Source organism: Rhagoletis zephyria, unplaced genomic scaffold (genome assembly GCF_001687245.7).
Source record: "Rhagoletis zephyria isolate East Lansing unplaced genomic scaffold, Rhagoletis_zephyria_1.1 Rzeph_scaffold_00511, whole genome shotgun sequence".
NCBI lineage: Eukaryota > Metazoa > Arthropoda > Insecta > Diptera > Tephritidae > Rhagoletis > Rhagoletis zephyria.
In genome coordinates, this window is record NW_016157595.1 from 216,221 (window position 1) to 232,882 (window position 16,662).

General features: G+C 36.1%; 1 protein-coding gene across 2 annotated transcripts; it reads right to left on the reverse strand.

Moving 5' to 3' along the window:
* Positions 1-1,064: 1,064 nt before the first annotated feature.
* Positions 1,065-16,400, reverse strand: LOC108360059 (uncharacterized). Of its 2 annotated transcripts, XM_017612203.1 has the most exons (4): positions 16,254-16,400; positions 16,092-16,197; positions 1,439-1,581; positions 1,065-1,238 (listed from the first exon to the last, which is right to left on the reverse strand). In XM_017612203.1, the coding sequence occupies exons 2-4, from the start codon at positions 16,168-16,170 to the stop codon at positions 1,074-1,076; spliced, it is 387 nt and encodes a 128-aa protein (XP_017467692.1). In that variant the 5' UTR covers positions 16,171-16,197; positions 16,254-16,400; the 3' UTR covers positions 1,065-1,073. The 2 variants fall into 2 exon arrangements, with proteins under 2 accessions (XP_017467692.1, XP_017467691.1); XM_017612202.1 differs by having other exon boundaries at positions 16,092-16,386.
* Positions 16,401-16,662: the final 262 nt, after the last annotated feature.

Genomic DNA, 16,662 nt, shown 5'->3' on the forward strand with positions numbered 1-16,662 from the left:
ACTGCGCTCTGGTTACTGCAGCAGGTTGAACTCATACCTGAGCAGATTAAACGAAGATGTGCTAAATGAATGATGTGGAGAAATGTCCCATGACTCACAGCATCTCTTTGCATGCCCACTGAACCCCATCCTACTGACCACCCGTCCCTGAGGACATACCCCGTCGAGGCTGCACCCTTACTGGGGCTACCGCTAGTAGAGCTTGACGACAATGATTGAGGGACTACACTTACATACATAAGGCGTGATAACAAATAAGTTTATGCTTCCATGGGGCTTTCATTGACCGTAATCTACTTTTTAACCATAACTTTTGTCATATTTCCACTAAATTGGATCCAGTTCAAAGCAACATCCTAATATCTAAATTTCTTAAAGGACCATATATAATAATATTTTATGTAACATTGCAAGTAATGCCAAATTTTTTGCGGTAAGGTAATTTAAAGTAATTAATAACTAAATTTACCCTGCGTGTTAATATTTTTTAATCCTTTAAAAAATATTAAAATTTCCAAAACAATAACTTGCTAGGTTGGCAGTGATGCTTGAGCAATTAAACGTCATACGCACAGTTTATGTCAAAAAATTTCTAAGTGAAACTACCTTCTTTTTTTGTATCATATTGGAAACGATATTTTCGAGTTCAATCGGATTCAGTGATAGCAATTTTTTCGTATTCTTAGCAGGCATTCAAATAGATACATACATAGATTTCCTGGGATGGATTCCGTGATAGCCCCGAACATTTAGCTTTACTCCTCTTAGGATTCCTGGTGCCGTCTATCATTAATTCTGTCGGAGATTTCGACGTGGCCACGAAATTCGGGAGATTGCCATCATTAATTCCGAATGAAAAGCAATTTTGGCAGTTACAACGATGTAAATAAACATAGTGCAGCGAATTAAAATTCAGGGGCTCCGCTGGCTTGGCCATGTCGCTCGAGTGGACAGAAACGCTCCTGCTCTGAAAGTATTCAACGCGGGCCGCGATGCTTGTAACAGAGGGAGAGGAAGGCCTCCTCTGCGTTGGAATGACCAGGTAAGGACTTGGNGTCGCTCTGATCAACTTTCTATTCTTCATCTTCTGCTTTATCTTCGGCATTTATTACCTCATCCAGCGAAGCTATATCACTCTCTGGGAGCCGTAAAGCATTAATTAATGCACTGGTGTCCTTTTGATCTTTGATCCCATCCGCTTGATCCTTAACGATATTGCTTGTTTCTGAGTTGGTCACCTACAAATAGCAAAAGGAAAATATTTATAATTTAATTGGAGTATCCGTACGAACTGGAAAAGATCTCGGGAATCTCGAAATTATCGGATCTTTTATATACATATATGTATGTATATGTTTGTATAAATGTATGTATATATTGGATACATTAAAATTTTTGCAAGTATGGTTTAAGGTACTCTACTTTAAATTTCACTAACCGCTGCTTTTTGATCAAGTTGTTCTAGTTCATGAAATGCCTCAGCCAAGCCTGGATGAATCTCGCTTAGCGGCTGATTACCTTCGCGAATATACACCGGTATATGTCCAGGACGTGGTGGTAACTCTTGATAAGGAGCAGCATCTGGAAAGAATAAAAATTTCATTTTTAATTCCTTCATTTAGCCTACGCTTCGCTGCACTGAATCTTAAATCTTAGGAAATGCTGTGTTGTTAAAAATTTTATCAGTTGTTCCAGGACTCCTGGGGCAACCCGGACTAGTACAAATATTTTTATTTTTTAAAAGGAGGATGGATCTACCTAATGTGAAAAGAGAAGTCGACCACACCGGAACACCGAAATTTGTCGGAAATCAGAATTTTCCGAACAAAGACGAAAGACTTTCAATATCACTTAACAAATTCGGAACGGTTCCCCACCGAATTTTTCGGAAATCAGCCTTTTCTGAACAAAGTTGAAAGTCTTTCGTTCTGGCTAAACGAATTCGCAACTGTTTCGTAAAGAAGATGAGGTAAACAAATTTCGAATGCATTGAAATGGAAAACGCAAAAGAAAGTAAAGTGAAATTAAAATAAAGTGATATTAAAATAAAACCCCTAAAAGACAAGCAGAAAAATTCTTTAATTCTATTTTAAATTGAGAAATTTAAGATCGTACCGAAAACGTAAAAAAATATTAAGAAGCCATTAATCCTGGAAACCAAGTGATATTTTTTACGCAATTGGAGCCTCAACTTCCGTCATCTATGGACTCCATTGCTGGAACTACCGAACAGCTGGCATGTGAAATTATGTTGTTAATAAAAGAGATAGAGCGAAAGTTAAGAAGTCTCAAAATTCAAATTTAATTGGCTATAAAATCGTATATATGTATATATAAAATCTTTCCATCTTTATTTGTTTAGGTAATCAAAATTTGTTAGAAATGCTAGTTAATCAAAATAAGGAATAAATTTGGTCACTTATTCAGATTTTAATTTCATTGAAGTACTTAAAATTATGTAATTATTCAAAGGGTAGAACTCTCAAATATCTAATTAGAGATTCTTTCATGGACAGGCCTTAACACAAATAAAAAAAATTATACAGAATTAGTTTTTTTTTTTTAATTTTAAACTGTTAAAGTTTAATTTTTTTTTCATAAACAAAACAAAAAATCTGAATTGCTTCGTAAGATGTACAAGTACGTGATTAAGTGGAACACTTCTTCATAGAATTTGCATAGTGTGGCATTCGGTGTGCGTTTTTCAGTAAATCAGCGTAATTAATTCACGGTGGAGTTTTAAAAACGTCGCACAAATTTTCGTAAAAATGATAAAAGCCTTATAATGATTCTTCTTCTTCTTGTTTGGCGCCGTAACCGCCTAAGCGATTTTGGCCGAGTTCAGCAAAGCACGCCAGTCGTTTCTCTTCTGTGCCAACTGATGCTAAATGGAAATGCCAAGTCTTTCTCCACTTGGCCTTTCCACCGCAGTGAGGACCTCCCACTTCCTCTGCTACCACCAGCGGCTTCCGATTTGAATACTTTTAGTGCTGGAGCATCGGTGTCTATTCGAAGGACATGGCCAAGCCAGCGGATCCGCTGTATTTTGATTCGCTGCACTATATCCATGCCGTTGTAAAGCTCATACAGCTCAGCGTTCCATCGTCTGCGGTACTCGCCGTCGCCAACGCGTAAAGGCCCGTAAATCTTCCGCAAAATCTTTCTCTCGAAAACTCCAAGAGCCGCTTCATCATATGTTGTCATTGTCCATGCTTCTACGCCATATATCAGCACGGGCGCGATGAGTGACTTATAGAGTGTGGTTTTCGTGCATCGAGACAGGACTTTACTTCTGAATTGCCTACTAAGTCCAAGGTAGGACTTGTTGGTAAGAGTGATTCTGCATTGGATTTCCATGCAGACAATATTATCGGTGTTAATGCTGGTAACCAAGTAAACGAAATTCTCTACTTTCTCGGAATTATAACTGCCAACAGTGATGAGGTGCCAAAGCGCAAATGTACTGACTGTTTGTTTGATTACAGGAGGTATTTCGTCTTGTCCTGGTTTACCACCAGAACCATTCGCAGTGCTTTCTTATTCAACTTGGAAAAGGCAGACCAGACTTCGCGGTCGATATCATCGGCATACACCAGCAATTGCGCGCTCTTATAAAATGTTGTTCCAGAGCAGTTCAGTTGTAAAGCTCTTATTAACTTCTCCAACATCAGTGACCCTGTCTGAAAGACTGTTTGGTGGCGAGCGGCTCGGGGAGATCTTTCCCAATTCTGACGGAACTGGTGGTATTGCTCAACGTCATTTTACACAGCCGTATGAGTTTTGAGGGGATGCCAAATTGAGACATAGCGGCGTATAGGCAACTCCTTTTAGTGCTGTCAAAAGCGGCTTTTTCCAAGATTTGGCGTATTCTGAATACCTGCTCTATAGTGAATTTGCCAGGTCTAAAGCCACACTGATGAGGCCCAATCAGTTCGTTGACGGTGGGCTTCAGTATTTCACTCAATCTTCTATTTATATATACAAATGTGAATGTCTGTTTGTTTATTACTTTATTACTTTATAACTTTTGAACCACTACACGGAATCGCACGAAACTTTGCACACTTATTTGCTTTTCCCCAGGAAGGTTAAATGTGTGGGTTTGTTTGATGACGATGGTGTAAATTTTGCGAGGGGGCATGGCACCTCCCATAGGCCTGCAATTTTTTAATCAGCTGTAACTTCGGAACCATAAGTCACATGAACTTGAAATTTGGTGTGCAGACATATCTATGGTAGGTGCTTATAGTAAGGTATATATAAATGACTTTGTAGAAGGGGGCGTGGCATATCTCATAGTCGTAGAATTTTTAATCAGCCATAACTTTGGAACCACAAGTCACATGACTCCTTTAATTCCTTTTGATATGCTTTTAAAAGACCTCAGTTTCCAGTTTTTCCAGCTTTTGCAATGACAATAAACAATAATGCCTTAAAATAAAACCCGAAACTTTATCGAAAATAAAATGTATGATAATTGTATTGGAAAATGTATTTATATTAATAGATACTTTGAAGTATTAAAAAAATGCTGTGAAATCATACTAGAGTTATTATTCGTATAGTATTTCTTCTTCTAATAATAATAATAATAGATTGGCGCTTACACATATGTTAGTGTTTGGCCGAGCTTCTCCTCCGATTTGTGGCGTGCGCCTTGATGTTGTCACACAAAGCAGAGGGACCTACGCCCGACTCCGAACGGCGATTGTATTTTCATGAGAAGCAGAAAAACACTCGGAGGTTTGTCATTGCCTGCCGAGGGACGACCGCTGTTAAGAAAAAACCTTTTTTCTATATTTTTGCGATGTTGCTTTGACCAGGGTTTGAACCCAGGTGCTGCGGAGTGGAAGCGCGCACTGCTTACTACTGCTTACTTTTTTACTTCTACTACATAATTTATTGGAGATATTTTAACCAAAATAAAACACTTACAGTGCCAAAAAATTATTACTGTATTTCATGCCATAACACCCAAGCTATACAGCTGTCCTACCATATGCTGCTGTCACGGCTACAGTAAAATTAGAGCAGAGAGTATAACATCTTTACATAAAGTATTTTTCATATTTGTATAAAGACGAGGGGTTAAACACGCGGGTAAAAGCTAGTACACTGGATAAAACCTTGTACCCTATGCTTAGAAGGCTGACGCCGCGGTAGTTGGCGCGGCTGGTGGGGTCGCCTTACATGTGGATTGGAGAAAGCACACTTAAATTCCAGTCGTCGGGCATGCGTTCATCTGACCATATTCTGCATACGAGCTGATGCTTGCACCTCATCAGCTCCTCGCGGCCGTAGGCTGCCAGCTCCAGCAGCTTTGTTGTTTTTCAAGCGCGCTATTGCTATTCGTACCTCGTCATAGTCAGGCGTTGGAACATCGACTCCGTTATCATCGACTGCGGGCCCGGGTTCTTCTTATCCAGAACTTTTCGTGCTGCTAGCATTCAGTAGTGTGAAAAAGTGTTCCCTCCACAATTTAGGTACGTTCTGAATATCGGTGACTAGGTCGCCATTGTTGTTCTTACAGGAGTACGCCCTGGTCTTAAAACCTCACGTAAGTCGTCTAGCTCTCTGGTAAAATTTTCGGGAATTTTTCCTGTCGGCCAGCATTTAAAGTTCTTCGCACTCACGTATTTCGGCCTCTCTCTCCTTATTGCGGCAAATACGTCTCGCTTCCCTCTTCAGTTCCCTCTTCAGTTCCCTGTATCGGTCCCACATAGCACGCGTTGCGCCCTATCGCAACATGGCCCTGTAGGCGGCATACTTTTTCTCTGAAGCTTTCTGACACTCCTCATCATACCAGTTGGTCTTTTGTGCTAGTCGAAATTCAACTACTTCTTGGGCGGCGGTACTTAATGTGCGGGACATGTGGTTACAGGTGAGATTCAAGTAGCGAATGCATTGGCTGCCTGTTTTGATTGCAGCTTTTCGACATTAAGCTTTCCTTGCACTTTTGGGCGCACATTTTTGCTGCACAGACACTGCGTATCTTGGTTGCAACAAGAAAGTGGTCCGAGTCGATGTTTGGGCCTCCATCTATCACAACATTATCGATTTGGTTTCTCGTTTTTCGATCGGAGGCAGCCACGTAGCTTGTTGGATATTTTCATGCTTGAAACAAGTACTGCATACTACCATGTTTCGGGACCAGGCGAAGTCAATCAGCCTTAGTCCGTTGTCGGACGTTTCGTCATGCAGGCTGAATTTTCCGATAGGGGTTCCAAACAAGGCCGTATTTAGGGTGGGGATTTAGGTACCTACCGGTACCGAATTTACTTTTCAGATGGCTAAATCAAGGATGCGTTTAAGTATGCATATAAAGACCGCAACACCGTGATCTTGCATCTACCTCCGATTGACGTAGTTGCTCGAGAAGGCCGTTATTACAGCAGTAAGACTCAAAGAAACCAATTCACAAATATTAAGACGAAGGAAGATTCGACCACATCTGTTCATGAAGGAACACAATAGGTATATCAATGGCTTCATTTGAACGATATTCATGAGATAACACGACTAATTTAGCCATAATTAAAAACGCTCATCTGCGCTCTTGAGTTTCCGTATAAGGACTTTTATTGGCTCAGATGGTACACCGGGCCAATGCTGAAGTTGCAGGATCATAGAAAAACATTAAGCACGCTTGGCAGAGATCTCACAGGTGTAAATAAGACCATTGGTAAACGCATTACATCGAAAGGGATTAGTATTCCATATGGAATCACAGCGCTACTATTCTTGGCATATGTGTGAGGAGGATTCCGTTTTTTAGTCATTTCAATTTAAACTAAAAATGTTTATTTTACAGACTGCTTTTGCTTTTAGAGGCTATTTTTGAATTGGACAACGCAAAAGATCTTATTAGGCGCCGCGAAGCAAGCGGGCATTTGCTNATTTAAACTAAAAATGTTTATTTTACAGACTGCTTTTGCTTTTAGAGGCTATTTTTGAATTGGACAACGCAAAAGATCTTATTAGGCGCCGCGAAGCAAGCGGGCATTTGCTAGTAAATCAAAATAATTATGAGTGAGACTTGTTTAGGAGCAATTCATCATCATTTCGGAACTTAATAAAACGAGAGGAAAAAACAGGGGACGTGAATCGGTGTGGAACAAACCGGATTAATCACTTTTTTCTACTAATTAACTCAACCAATACTCGGATCGCAGTTTTTCACAAATGTTTGATCCGCAACGAAAACCGAACCACTCTTCATACAAGTTTAATGTTAATTTTGACTAAATTTTAATAGAAAAGTTTTCCCCACTTTTTATTTTTACTTTTGCTAAATATGGTAATATAATGTCTTTTACCATTTGAAAATTTGTTTCTACGTCTTGCGTATAACATTAATTACACAACCAGCCCGAACTTTGTTAACATTTTCCGAAAGTATACCCATCCAGTAGTAAAAACTCGATGGATTTTCAATAGTTAGCTTTCATGTCTCGGCTTAAGTAGTTTTCAAAAAAGTAGAAAAAATTGTTAAGATAAATGTCTGAGCGAAATTAAAAAATTAAAGGTTATGACATCTATAGTAAAATTTAATGGTAAATATATGCGTAGAAAATTTTAACCCATCGGCTCCCGCCTGAAAGGATCGTTTTGACCCATATTTTAAGAAACTCCGCAAAAAGCAAATTTGGAAGGTCGTTAGAGGTTTGCCACAAACATAAAAGTCTCTAGTTAATTAAAACAAAAAATCTATGCCAAGAAGGAATAACAGCCAAACTCAATTTGATTTTTTTTTGTATAAAAAAATCAAGATTTTTTGTTGATTTTTTATTTTAATTTTTTAGAAACTTTTTCGTTGGTAGCATTAAGCTATTTTCAACTTTAGTTAGCAACTTGTCACTCTAAGCTAGAAATTATTCCTTTTTTCGGCTTTCAGTCTAAGGATGAAAAGTAAAAATTCTGCAAAGGTAATGCGCATCGCGCAAAATCTTGCTACATACGTTAAAGTTGGATTGACCGTAAGCATATATGAGTGTTTTATTGAACTTTAGGCAAAAGTGAGTAATGTGTGTAGAATACGCTATGAATAGTTTAATACCTAAGCACATACGCGTATATGTACATACATGTGTCCATATTTGTATACAAATACAATAGCTGCTATGTATATTTGTTCACATCTGTATGTTCGCATAATTCTTCCGATGCTTCTAGTAATTGTTCTTATATCCACACATAGAGGTAAAACGAAAATTGATTGGCATCTTATTTGAGTAAATTAATAATTACGGAACTTTGACTTCTATTGGAAATATTGATGAATTGGATGTGTACATACCCGTGGGTAAACACATACACATCACACACCGTCTTCAAAAGAGTCACAACTCAAAATTTGGCATTTTTGAGATTATGCGCTAAAAATGTACACAGAGCTTTTATTTACCTTTCAGCAACAGCTGGAGCAAATTTTTGTTATAATTTTTTAAAAGAAACCTAAGGTAAAGTCGCCCTTGCCCATGTGATTATCATGTGCTAACAAATCGTTTTTCGCTTTTTCTAACAAACGTATTATTTTGAGTTGTGACTCTTTTGAAGACGGTGTGCGATGTGTATGTGGTTGCATCATTTGCTGCTTGATTACTTGTTTGGCAGCCTTAGTACATACAATACAAAGCTAAACACGACGCTCCGGGTATTAAGTTGTAGCTAACCGATTATTTACAATCATTCTAAACAGTGGCTTTCCTCAATTGCCAGCGCATATAGTGGTATTTTGCCGATCTAGCCGGTCAAAAATATTTAAATATTTAGTTTTTACTAGCAACTACCCGTCGTGCTTCACTGTATTTTTGTGCTCTGTTTGATACCCGTATTGTAATATTTCCTTCATTCTATCAATTTATTAATAATTAAAATTTTCAAACAGGCTGCAACCTTTAACAAAAACAACAAACATATTTTCGTTGTTGTTATTGTAGCGGCGCTACTAAGCCCCGCCTTTTTCGGGTCTACGTTCAATCATTTTCGTCAAGCTCAACTAACGGGAGGCCCAGGAAACGAGCTGCTTCAATGGGTTCGGACCAGAGGGAGAGGGGTGTTAGCTGAGTCGGATTGAGCTGGCATGTAAAGAGGTGATTGGTGTCGTGGGGGGATTCTCCACATGCCGGGCACTCATTGGGGATATTGGGATCGAGTCTGGACAGGTAGCTGTTGAGGCGGCTACAGTATCCAGACCGTAATTGAGCGATACCCCTCAACATATTTACGTTTGTAAGCCTCTTTAAATCACTTTCTTTTGACAGCCATAATGCAATATTTACTTTATCTTATCAATTTACTTGAAATCCAATTTTCAAACAGCTGGCAACTCTCTAGTTTTTCTCCTTCTATATTTTGAGTTACCGTAAAAATGTTTCTGCTTACATAACCAGTATATGTATATTTTAAAAAGCAGATAATTTAATTTAATTTTTTTTCACCCAGTACCAAATATCGAGTTATTTATTAGAATTATTTTTTTCATTTAATACCCAAAATCCATAATACTAAAGTTGAAGATATCACATATAAATTGGCACTGATTGGAGTTGGTTAAGGCGTGTCGCACAGGGGTCAAACTTCAGATTACGCTTTGAAAACGTCTTAACCGACTGCAATCGGGACCAAAATTTATATGTGATATCTTCAACTTTAGTATTATCGATTTTGGGTATTAAATGAAAAAAAATAATTCCAATTTTTTGAGTCTCCAGATAGGCTTCTGGCTTTTGACCCCTTTGCGACACGTTTTAACCAGCTTTAATCGGGTCCAAAATTTATATGTAATATCTTCGACTTTGGTAGTATCGATTTGGGGTACTAGATGAAAAAAAAAAAATTTAATTTTTTAAGTCTATATAGAGAACTTTGCGACACAAAAAAAAAAATTTAATTTTTTAAGTCTATATAGAGAACTTTGCGACACGCCTTAACCAAAATTTATATGTGATATCTGAGACGCGACGTACAGTATGTCGTGTGGAACGAGCTAGGTGGACAAAATTCATTCATGGACTTCTAGAAAATGTTATTTTATTAACATAAATGATATCCGCAAAGCTCTGACTGAAAAGTTTTTTATGTCCGATATTCTTCTGTGGGCTGTAGCAGTGTTCAGAAATCAATTTATAATATTACTGAAACTCGAAAAAATGTTGGTTAAATTTCTATACTGTGTGCAAGACCATTCATAGTGGAAGTGTGTGATTTTGTGTAAATTTTTAATAATGGATCATATTTGTAGTCAATTAAAATAAACTGTGGACTATTTCGGATGTTATGAGAATGGGTTTCGAATATTTTAAAAAATGAACACATTAGGGATGTTAATTTTTCAGCTTTTTCGGATACCGGGATTTTCGGTAAGTCGTTATCCCAATCCCGGGATTAAGATGTTCATTAGTTTTCCACAACTTAAACCGAAAAAATGTCGTCTATATTGTTTGAGGAGAGCTTCTCCTACCATAAAATAAATAATAAATAAATGCGTGTGAAACCTAGTTTTTTATTTGAAGTGGCGTTTATATTTTTTCTTTCTGACGTCAGTGTTTATTTTAAAGGGCTTTGTAGTTTCAAAGGTAAAATTATTTCCAAAAATTGTTTAAAAAATTCAATGGAATGTAGAATACAAATATGGGTACCAAATGCAAGAGGAAATTTCTTTAGAATTAAAAAAAACTAAAATTTTTTTGGATGNTTGTAGTTTCAAAGGTAAAATTATTTCCAAAAATTGTTTAAAAAATTCAATGGAATGTAGAATACAAATATGGGTACCAAATGCAAGAGGAAATTTCTTTAGAATTAAAAAAAACTAAAATTTTTTTGGATGCATAAGGACGAATAGGTAATTTTTTAAGCTGATAAAGTTAGAAGGACGAAATTCGAGTATGTTATCGAGTTTTATAAGTCCAAAATTTTTTCAAAAACGAAATTTCAAAGATACAATTTTAAAAGGATATTTTAAATACTTACCAGTCCTTATGCACCAAAAACTTGAATCGCATTAAATTCTAGAGGATTTCCTCTTTATTTGATAATACTTCTTCTGTAATTTTTTCTCTGAATTTTTTAAATCATTTTTGAATTACTGACGTCAGAGTGAAAAACTTAAAATGGAATTTTACTATATATTCCCAGTACACATCCTTTTTTTTTGTTATTTTACAGAAGTAAAATGTCACCTGGCTAGATTTTGAATATATCTTATCAGCTTCATTTGTGTTTATAAAAATATGCATTTTATACAGCTCCCTGGAGTACAATTATTTGTTTTAATTTTTTATTTTTGAGCCTATTCATTATATTACAAGTTGAGTATTTTTCAAAGAATGTCTAACAGTCGGTAAACGTGATGAAAATGTTCACCTCTATAGCCTTCTTAGGCCAAAATTTTAGCAGACTGCCATTTCTAAAGCTGCTGGAATATATGTAAATAATCAAGTGCTTTATAAGTCGTTGAAAATCGCTCGTTTTTTTTAACATCATTTATAAACTAGCAAATGCCTGGCTTGCTTCGCGACGCCTGATAAGAACTTTTGCGATGACCGATACAAATATAGTGTTGAAACGCCAAACCGGTTTGTAATTTAAAAATTCTTAGTTTAGGTTAAAAGGACTGAAGAGCATAATAAAAGCGCTGAGATAACACATGGTATGTGTACTAATCTCCTTCGATGCTATGAGTCTGTGAGATATCTGCAAGTATTGCAAGGTTTGCCGAGACTGCGTAATCTTCTTCTACAATCCTGCTGTTTGTTCCACAGGATGAAAGAGTATTCCCGTTTAAACGGGGTCATTGATATTCCTACCGCGTTCTTTATAATTCGTTATACTTCTTCTTGATATACCTATGACCCGTTCATGTAAATACCTAGGATATCTGTGGCGCTTCTTTATATGCATACTTAACCTTAGAAAGGCAACAGGGGTGACCAGTCATCCCACCACTTGATACAAGCTTTACTAACTTTTTTTTACACTTGCTCTCCTTTGCTCTCATTCCGTTTATTTAGTAATTACAGTGAGATTTATTAGTCGCACACATCAATAAGTCGCGCTAAGTTTTACTTTTTGTTGTATTGACACTACTGGGGTTATTAGTCACCCCAGTTGCAATTTACTTATCTTCTTTCTTCTTTGTGATACTTAAAAAAATCCCGTTTTTTTTATTCCAAAATGGCTTCGCTTTCGGTAAGTCCACAATGAAATAATACAAGACTATAAATTCAACGAAAGGTGGTGTCGACACTTCGACTAAGTGATGCATTCCTATAGCTCGGCTATAGGTTCAAGACATTGCCCGTTTCGCTACTTCTGTGGTATGATTGACCAAACTGGAATAAATTCTATGAAATATGCCCAATACTCCAATAAGCTATTTCCGAAGCAATTATTTAAAACCGTTCGCTTTACAATTGGCGGCACCATATATTAAGCATCCTTTGACAACGAATTTACCGCGAGACCAAGAGTCCTCCGGAAATGAACCGCCAGAAAAATTATAGAAGCAAGCAAGATGTACGCAGTGCCCAAGGAGGCAAGATAGAAAATCTAAAACTTTATGCCAAAAACTGCACGTTGCCCACAAGCTCTGAAGACCGCAATGAAATTTGCCTTAACTGTGTTTAGTATACGAAAAAATATATCTTAAAAGTATCATAAGGAACTGAATGAATTTGTATATGTTTTTAAATAAAAAAAAAGACATTTTATACTAAATACTTATGTTTAATCTCCTCAGTTTAACATTGTTTTATTTCAAATCAAAAGCTGTTGGGTGATGCATCACCCCTGTTGCTGTTTACGTAGGCGAAAAAAGTGTTGCATTCCTAAGGTTAAAGCATGGGGCTTTATTAAGTCACCTGAAATGTAAACTTGTAGAGGGGTATTTAAATAACCTGATTCCAGCGCCATATACGTTTTGGGTTCTTTTTATTTTGCAGAAGCGCTCCTTAAAAAAAAAAACAATACCGTTAAACCCGGTCATACGATAACAATGGATTCTCTAAATATCTCGAGTCTAGCACCATCTGTCGGCAGAATTTTTTGCAAAAGTATATGTATAATATGATAGAGAGCATCCGAGCTCGTTCGGGGTAAACAAATAAAAATATAAGACAGTAAAAAAGATTTTCAGTTTACCATAAATAAAGGGGACAAAATATTTTTCTTATTTAATTTAATGCCTCCTTACGAACAATATTTTTAATTTTTTGTTGCGGTGTAGAAGCATAAATACTATTCGGACATCTCACTCGTGAGCATTCGACAAATAATCACATGCCAAAGCAAAGTCTCAGAGAATACGGAAGACTTTAAATTAAAATGGAAGGTCTGTGGGACTAAATAGGACTCGTACAGAAACACATCTTCTCCTTTGTCGCATCCAGTAATAATTCTTCTTGCAATTATATTGGTGATCATTTTCTTTGACAAAAATCATTAAAACATCATTATTAAGGTTAGGTGGATCAAGGTACCGAAAGAAGAATGAAATGCGCCTTAATTTTTAAATTCATATTCTTCTTTCATTCCTTTTTAATTTACAAAAGTACATTCTGTTAGCTGTCTATTCGTCATGGGTCCAAGGTTATGTTTCTCTGAATCTACTACATCATTCTATAGCTGCAGGGCTTTCACCAAATTGAACGCTACACTTGTTACTATTTACCAAGGGGTATTTAGTAATTATATGATGACAACTATACGATTTACAACAAAAAGACTATTAAACAAATGATCTAAAACACTTGCTTGCTTCTTAAAATGTACACTATACCACACTGCTATGTTTTTAACATTTGCTCGTGTTCGAAGCTTCCATACTCGTAAAGTTGTTTCCATGGTGCTGGAAAATATAGCATTCCGAATTTAAGCAACCGCACCATTTCACAAAATTCACAATAATTCGCATACAAGAACCAATCTGGAAAAACGGATGGTATATCGGAAATAAAACTATTTTCGGAGTTTCACTAAATCTGTAAAAAGTCTTGAAAACTTCGAAAAACTCAAAACTTTTATTGAGAGGTAAATATTTAATAGAAATGAAAAAACCCGTCTGGTTAGATAAAAAAAATCAGGTTTATAATCATGATTTAAAAAAAAAAAAAAATTGGAAACCAGTTTGGGAAAAACGAGTTAATCAGCCTAGTACTTTGCGGATATTTAGCCCAGTGTTGCCAAGTTTTGAATTTGAAAAAGCACTAAAACCCAAGAAAAATCGCGTTTTTTCTCGAAAATTGCACCAAATTTTTATTGGCGTATTTAATGGACTTTGTATGCATGAAAAATTGTATTGTAAGGATGCCGATTCAAATTAATAAAAATCAATTTATTCTGTTTTTTATAAATTCAAATATGTTCGTTCAAGCGACGTTAAGATTCTTGCTCTTATTCTCTAATTTGCAGCTGTATCCAGCGTTGCCGTCACGCGTAGATAAAGCTAAATTGATTAATTTTTCCTAACTATTTAAATGTTATAATTTTCTTCGTTTTGCTTAATTTTTTCTACAATTCCTATCAAACGAAAGAAAAAACCTGAAATGAAGTTTCATTAACTATGTGGTAGTTTTAGGGCCGGTTGCTCAAAGCCTGGTTGACACTAATCTCCGGTTAAACATCGTTATCGCCGTTACGGACGCCGTGTTATATGCATGGAGCCGAAGCTGTCGATAACGATGTTAACCGAAGATTTGTGTCAACCAGGCTTTGAGAAACCGGAAAGGAACCTAAAGAACTTTTCTCTCCGAACGCTTGATTTTCCTATTTAATGTGTCTTATTTGAGCGTATTACCCACTGGCGCACCGTGGGAAAAATATTTTTGTGTCAAAAGAGCTGTCTAAATACTCATCAAATCCCACCCGATTTTGATTATTCTCTTTATGCTGCTTTTTTGAATAGTCGTAAAAAATATAAAAAATTTAGGCCCAACTAAAGATCAGAACAGAGATTTCTGTCCCAGCAATGGCGACTTACCGAATGTAATTTTTACATGATCTCTCTCGCTTATGATTGTCATTGTCAAATGATTTTGTTTCGATTTTTGTGAAGTTTCTTACAAAACTTACGATTTCTATAAGTTTTGCTCCCCCTTTTTTTAAGATTTACAGATTTGGTGTCTTCAAACTAAAAAGAAAAAAACCAAAAAAACGCACGAAGCACTAAACTCTAAAAGTTTCGCGTTTGAATAAAGAAAAGCACTAAATTTAGTGCGGAAAGCTCCAAGCTGGCAACAGTGATTTAGACGTCAGTGTAAACTAGGGTGGTCCAAAATGAGTAAAGTCGGAATTTTAATGGATTGTTCTATACCGGAAAAAATATACCTACTACTATTTGTTATTTTAAAATCAAGAAATGTTAAGAGGTCGCTCAAAGCTTATCATATATTTTATATGGGAGAAAACAACTTTTCGTAGAAATGGTATAGAATTCTTGAAAATCAATATTGTTCAATCGGAAAACTTTGGTTCTCTTCAGGAGATTTCCAATAATAATACCAAATGTTTATCTAACCATGTTTTAATACTAAAGACTTTTTGTTGGTCACCCCATTGCATTTTCTGGGGTTTTTGGCGGAAATAAGCAACTGGGTATTATTATTGGAAATCTTCTGAAAAGAAACAGAGTTTTCCGACCGAAAAATCTTGATTTTCAAGAATTCTATACCATTTCCATGAAAGTGTTTTTTTCCGTATAGTGTTTTTTGGTATAGAACATTCCTAGGGGAGACTTCAGTTTTTCACATGCCTTTTTCTGGACCACCCTACTGTACACATCTTTACATTTTATTGGTAAGCGGCATATGCTTTTATGAGGTGTAGAGTAGCTTAATCATTCACATTTTTTACAATCAGTGGCTATGATTGCAAGCAGTTTATTTAACTTTTACATAACTTCTTCTTTATTGTTTCTCGCTGATGTGTGCAGCTGTTTATTCAGCTGTTTTAATGCTTTCTTTGTTTAATTAAGCATTTAACTGTTTGTCTGGTTTTTGGTTAACTTTAACTAAGTTTATGTACATATATGTATAATAACACACGAATTTACTTAAGTATGTACATACATACAAAAGTACATAATTTGTGCTTACCAACTTCCGTAAGGTGGCAGATGAGAGCCAAGATCAGCAGCACCAGCAAACCTGACACACTTTTCACGCTTATCCTCATATTAAGAGTATGACGTTTTTATTACCTCTAAATATAATTTTTTAAGTCGCTTTTTGCAATTTTTCTTATTAAATTTTATTTACGAGTATGTATGTTACTTATGTACCAACACTTCAATGGCTTCTTTACTTGGTGCTACTTGACTACATATGTATATATGTATGTATGTAGGTATGTACTCGTATATTTATGTTCACTTCTGTATCTGGACTTTTAAATTTATTCTCAACAATTAAGCTTAAACTGAGGATCGGCGCTGTACTGCTAGTGGCTTTTATAGTTTGTGAGCGCAGAATCTTTTCTCTATTACTTTTACGCTCCTTTGGAGCTTCTTTCAAACGTTTTTGAGCGTAAAAGTTAGTCATAGAAAAACATCTGCATTACTTGACTTACATTTTTTCTACACGATGATTAAGTTTGTACATATGTTTGTATATAAATAAAAATTTTGCGCTAACACAGCTTGCAAAAAGTTCTTCTTCATCTATTTGT

Coding starts and splice junctions, on each gene's coding strand:
- LOC108360059 (XM_017612203.1), bottom strand. CDS start 16,170: ATGAGGATAAGCGTGAAAAGTGTGTCAGGTTTGCTGGTGCTGCTGATC. Junction 1,582..16,091: donor CTGCCACCTTACGGAAGTTG/GTAAGCACAAAT, acceptor TATTCTTTCCAG/ATGCTGCTCCTTATCAAGAG. Junction 1,239..1,438: donor AACTTGATCAAAAAGCAGCG/GTTAGTGAAATT, acceptor TGCTATTTGTAG/GTGACCAACTCAGAAACAAG.